At 36.7% G+C, this 6,524-nt stretch overlaps 1 protein-coding gene across 3 annotated transcripts in view; it reads left to right on the top strand.

Moving 5' to 3' along the window:
• The window catches only part of LOC106882406 (4-aminobutyrate aminotransferase, mitochondrial), a 183,434-nt gene that overhangs the window by 138,487 nt on the left and 38,423 nt on the right, over positions 1–6,524 (top strand). For 2 of the 3 annotated variants that reach the window (XM_052976139.1, XM_052976138.1), the window contains one exon: positions 2,065–2,176. The exons of the other annotated variant lie outside the window; for it this stretch is intronic. In XM_052976139.1, coding sequence (XP_052832099.1) covers positions 2,065–2,176 — 112 coding nt within the window. The remainder of the gene's footprint in view (positions 1–2,064; positions 2,177–6,524) is intronic. 3 annotated transcript variants of the gene reach the window in all.

Here is a 6,524-nt window from a genome sequence, read left to right as displayed (position 1 = left end):
GATGATGATGATGATGATGATGATATATATATATATATATATATATATATATATATATATTACGTCTACCAAATCCACTCACAAGGCTTTGGTAGACTTTGGTCAGCCTGAGGCTATAGTAGAAGACACTTACCCGGTGCCATGCAGTAGGAGTGAACCCAGATCCAAGCTATTTACTGTGGTAAGTAGGGAAGAGGAGATGAGATCATGGATAGTGGAGGACAGTCTGTTGGTAGCTAGACTTGGGGTTGGAGGGCTTAACATATTTATAATTTTTTTAAGAAATTCAGATCATATTTATAATTGAGAAATGCTTTCTCACACTTACACTTTTTTCAGATTGTATTTAAAATCATACTTATACTTACTTTAAAATCACTCTTTCAAAAACGTAGCCATACACATCTAAATCAAAAATAACATCTGAATTTTAATCAGAAAATTTGACCACATCCATACAACCATTCTCTCCCCCTTACATTAATGAATACAAAAGAATTAAAAAAGCAAGACCTTGAAATGTAATAATTTCTACTGGAGAAAATCAAAAACATCTGGTCTTCCAATTACAAACCTTGACCACTTGAATACAAAAAATTCCTTTCCTTCCCCACCCAAAAGGTCACTAAAAAGGAAAATAAACACCATATTGAATCCTAATCAAGCAACTTTTTCTTTCTTGTCCCTTCCTTTGCAAACCCCCAAAACACTCCTTCTACTCTTCTCTATTTTCTCTGTCTTCTCTATCTTCAATATCTCCCACTCTCCCCTTGTCTCTCACCCCTGTACCTTCCATTCTAATTTGTTCCTCTCTTTTCCCCTCTCTGTTTCTCCCCACCTCTCTTTCTCTCTCTTTCTAAAACATCATCAGTTTCAATTTTATGTAAAAAGATGAAGCAAACTTACTATAAACCACATTTTTGATAAATTCAATAACGGAAGAAAGTGCTGAAAATGTAAATAAAATTATATATAATCATCCAACATTCTAACTACCTTATTATTCTCAATATACAATATCTTTACATCACTTCAAAAACTCTCTCTCACTCTCTCTCTCTCTGTCTCTCTCCACACACACAGACACATACATACATACATATATATTTGTATATATAAACTTAATGTTGACTGTATACAGTTACAAGCTACTAATAGTTTTTTATGCATTGGAAATGTAGTCTAGACAAGAAAAAATGGAAAAAGAAAAGAAAAAATATGGAGTTATGTCCCTTTTCGTGGTAAAGCTGTAATAAAGCTAGTTGTACAATGAATGAATGGAGAAAGGCTCCAAAGTCAGCAACACACCTACTCATTCTAGAGGGGCAGGGGTCTTCCAAATTGCCAAAAGAAATTTAGCTATATGCTTGCATTTGCTGAAAATTTCTGATCTGAAGTTCAGCAGTGTAGCAATGTAGTAGAATTCTTAGCTCTGAAAAGGATATGTGATCTTTCAGCTCTGCATGAGTTGCATTTCTTAAATTCATTGACATATGGAATGAACTTTTTTTTGATTTTCCACTTGATTCCATGTGGCATGGTCTTCAAACACCATATGTGGCTAGCCAAGTTAGTGGCTTTACTTTTGTCAATGTGCTGGCATCTCAGTTGGTAGATGGAAACTGAAAACAAGCCCGTTACATGTGTGCACATGCACATACATTCATGTGTGTGTCTGTGTTTGTCATCACCACTGCTTGATAACCAGATGTGTTTATGCTCCCATAACTTAGCAGTTTGGTAAAAGAGACCAACAGATGTACCAGGCTTTAAAAAAGCAAGTACTGTGGTTGATTCATTCAACTAAAAATACTTCAAAGCAGTGCCCCAGAATGGCTGCAGTGTAATGACTTAAACAAGTAAAACAATAATATATATGTTTGACTCCTTTACTCACTAAAGAAGAAGAATATGAATACTTAAGACATTCTCCACTGCTTAGATCATCTTTCAAGACATAAAGAGCTGAATATATGTGTTTGTGCGTTTTTCAATAATGTATAAATATTACAGATTTAATGTTACCATTATATAAAATGTGGTATACTCTTTTCAATTCTATAGAATGACTACCCAGGAGTTCTTCAAAATGCCCGAGGTATCGGTACATACTGTGCTGTTGACTTCCCAAGTACAGAGGTCAGAGATAAAGCGATAGTTGAGATCAGGAATAAAGGTTGGTATTGCTCCTTCTCTTATTGCTTTTCTTTAACTTGATTCAGTCATTTTCACTGCAGTCATGCTGGAGCACTGGCTTGAAGGGTTTAGTCAAACAAATACACATCCCCAATACTTATTGGTTTATACTGGTACTTATTTTATTGGCCCTTTTTGCAGAACCACTATGTAACAGGATGTAAACAAACCAGTAGCGGTTGTGAATTGGCGGTGGTGGAAAATAAGCACAAAGAGACACACATACATATGCATATATAAAACATGGATTACACCCCTATACATCTGCATCCCCTCCATCCTTAACTCCCTCCCATAGAACTGCATTCCCACCTAGCTGCTAATCCCTGACTCGTTTTCTTCCTTTTCTTATTTTCTTTTTCTCACATTACTCTGCTTTATTTGTTTCTTTTTTGATGAAAGACTAATGTTTGAAACAAAAAAGATCTTTCTCTCTTATCTTTTAAACACTGAACTAATATGTTATTTGTTAAAACTTGTCCCTCCTTTGTTGTTTTCTCTTTTTTATTTTATCTGCTACATTTACAACAAATAAATAAAAATAAATACATGCATGCATACATACATACATACACTATCTTTAAGATAGCATGTTTTACATTGATTTGATATCAATGTATTGTATATTTCTATAGTGTATATGTGTAAATATGTAATGAATGTGGGAAGAACACTGGCAAGACAAGCAACTGGGGGGAAACTCAAACTTCAACAGTGGAAAACATAAAATAGGGCTATATGATGAAATGCAGTTATGTTAAAAGAATGTGCATTTTATAAAGCAATGAAAGATTACTGCTTAAATACTGCCAATAAATTTATATATATATATATATATATACATATATATATATATATATATATATATATACACATGCATACACACACACACACTCACTTTGATGAATTTCTAATACAGTTAGTCTTCATTACTAAACACAATATCATCATAAATACTGTTATCCTATCTACATTAATATGAAGTGAAAAATTTAGCCCATCTCATTCACATTAGTGCTACCCTTTTGATGCAAACGAAAGAAGTGTATTGTTTATTTATATGAAACATGCAATTATATAATCAAGTAGTATTACAAACAAAATGAAAGTGAAGTGAAGCAAGCCAATGTGTAGATATTTAATAGAAATGTATTATTTAGTATTATTTATGTTAAAAAGAAAAATACAAAAAGTATATTTACCATTGTTAAAGCAATGAAATATTAATTCTTAGTAGAACACTGGCAAAGCATGTAATAGTTGAAAATGTAAAATTTAAAGCAGATAGGCTTTAAGATGAAATATTGCAAAGCAGTTGCCAACAGAAAGTGCATTTAATATTAAAAAAAACAATAATCAATAAATGAAGAATATTAACTGAAATAAGACAGTGAAACCTAAGCTGTAATAATAAGAGTGAATCCTACTATGGAAGAAGTTTCAACACAAAACGTTGCCAGCAACTGAAACAAGCTTAAAACAAAATATTATTAGTATAAAAGAAGCAGGAAGATAACACGCACTATTGATGATAATACAATGTGTAAGAAAAAAGAAATGAACATTTTTGAATGGTTTATATGACACGTAAATAGGAAGTGAAGTTGAAGTGATATTTGAACATGCAATGATTGCCAAGTAGAAATTCAAATAAGAAGTTACTTAACATAAGTAACTTCTCATAAACTGTAGTCCAGTCATGAACACTTCATACCAACCAGGGACAGTATAAAAAAAGGTTACTGTATATCATTGCACATGTGTTACAGGAAGTCCATAATAAACATGAATTAAAAAAAATAATACTGAAAATATGCAGACATGGCTGAGTGATAAGAAGTTTACTTCTCAACCACATGGTTTGGGTTCAGTCCCATTACACGGGTTCTTGCCCAAGTGTCTTCTATCATAGCCTCAAGCTGACCATTGCTTGTGAATTGATTTGGTAAACAGAAAATGAAGGAAAACTGTTGTGCATGTGTGTTTCTCTCTCTGTGTATACATGTTTGTGTGTGTGTGTGTGTGTGTGTGTGTGTGAATGTATATTAGAGTGGCTCCTTGCCTTGACATTACATGATAATTGTAGATAATCTTTTGTGAAACATCTGATCATGGGGAAATATGTTTGCTTCAAAACAGGTGAAGGCTGGTGACAGGAAGGATGAACAGCTGTAGAAAATTCATCTCAACAAGTTCTGTTAGAATGCAAAAATTAAAACAATGATAAGGAAACTGATGATGATAGAGATAATGATATATATTTACATACATACATTGGCCAAAATAAGTCTAAGACTGATGATGACAGTTCTATTCCTTCATTAGTTTATTTTTAACAAAACTGTATACAATTATTTTGCTTTTTACAGTTTATGTAGAACTTTTTCCTCTTTTGAATGATATAGGCGTCATATGTCTTTCTACAATTTGAATAATTATAATGCACAATGAATTCAAATGATTAAAAATTGTCGGCAAAATAAGTTTAAGACCATACCAACATTATTTTGTTTAAATTGGAAATTTTACGGCACAACAGATAGGGAGTTCTATGGGACTGAGAAAAGCAAAGTGGACGGGTAAACAGGTCGATGTGTTTGTCAACGAAATCAGGAGATTGACCAGACTTGAGGGATACAGGGATAACGCATTGGAACAAACAGTTAAATTAGCATTTGTGAAAGGGTTTCCTGACCCCATGTCGGTTGAACTGCAAAAGCTGCAGAATATTCACTCCATGGCGATGGGAGAGGTTATATCTCAGGCCAGAGACACCTCGTGTTGCAGGATGACACCTTTAGCAGTGACTGCAACAACAAGGAGGGGTCAAACAAAGAGGAGAAGAGAGGGGTAGAACAAGGGCAGTGTTTTCGGAGTCAGGGTTTGCACATGGTAAGAGACTGCAAGGAACCTAGGCCTGGAGTAATTTGCTATCGATGTAGACAAACAGGCCACATCACTAATGAATGCGTTCAAGGAAACAGTCTAAGGGAAACTACTGCGCCGGTAGTCGTCCTGTCAAAAGAATAGAAGCACGTATACGGTTGTTGCCAGTAATAGCTTTCGTGGTGAACGGAAAGGTGTCATGAGCCCTAATGACTCTGAAGGTGGTGGAAGAATGGAGTGGAGTGAGTAGTGTAAGGGCTGTTGATGGTATGGAAGTTGAATGCAGAGGAGATAGTGATGTGGAGATGGTAGTATGAGGAACGAGTTTGAGGTTGAGCGCAATCTTGATCGACTGTGTGGTGGACAGAGTCGATGTGGTGATGGAGATAGACACCATTGTCTGTTTGGGAGGTGTCATGGTCAATGAAGCTGGTGTAACATTCGGTGATGTGGGGGTACTATGCGCCCTGAGTCCGCGACAGGAGAGTGGTGAGAGCTGCGAAGAAAAATATGCTGCACACACCATTACAGAAAGGATTTTAAGGCTGTGTTCGATGGCCAACAGCAGACAATGGAATGGCACTGAAAGGGAGATCCTCCGACATTGAAAAATGCAGTAGGCTGCTATCAGCATACCCTGAAAGGGGATGCCAGAAGTGAGTTTGAGGGAGAGGTGGAACAGTGGATCAAGGAAGGTATTCTGATTCATTGGAAGGAGGAAGTAGAGAGTAGAGTGCTACCACTGATGGCAGTGGTGCAGCCAATGAAGCATAAAGTCAGGCCAGTATTAGATTTCCAAGAGCTGCACAAACATATTGTGTCATACGGGTGGCAAAACTACAGACATTTGTAGTGAAACCTTGAGAGAGTGGAGGTAGATGACAGGGACCTCCACAATCCTCGATTTAAAGTCAGTATACCTGCAGCTACATGTGGCTGAGAGACTGTGGAAATATCAGCTAGTAAAGTATAAGGGTCAGACATACTGCCTGACCAGGTTGGGATTCAGGCTAAATTCAGCACCGAAGATTATTGCAACAATTCTCAAAACCATCCTGGGAAAGGCAGACAAAGTGAAAAGAGCCACCGATTCCTATATTGATGACATCCTGGTGGATGAGAGTATAGTGTTGGCAAAGGAGATCATAAGCCACTTGAAGAGTTTTGGGCTAACTGCCAAACCACTGGAGGCGATGGAAGGAAGAGCTGCACTGGGACTTAAGCTACAGAGAGACAAGGCCGGCGCGTTGGTGTTTCAGAGAGGGAATGAGAACCAGAACTGGGCTCCAAGACAAGAAGGCGGGAACTGTTTTCTGTGTGTGGGAAGCTGCTGGGACACTACCCGATTGTAGGATGGCTCCGGACGGCATGCAGCTTCATCAAGAGGCGAGCTGAAGGAGTGAGGTGGAGTGACAACATGAGTGAGAAGACAACTGCCATGA

This window comes from Octopus bimaculoides, chromosome 23 (assembly GCF_001194135.2).
Source record: "Octopus bimaculoides isolate UCB-OBI-ISO-001 chromosome 23, ASM119413v2, whole genome shotgun sequence".
Classification (NCBI taxonomy): domain Eukaryota; kingdom Metazoa; phylum Mollusca; class Cephalopoda; order Octopoda; family Octopodidae; genus Octopus; species Octopus bimaculoides.
This window is presented reverse-complemented; position numbering and strand designations above follow the sequence as displayed.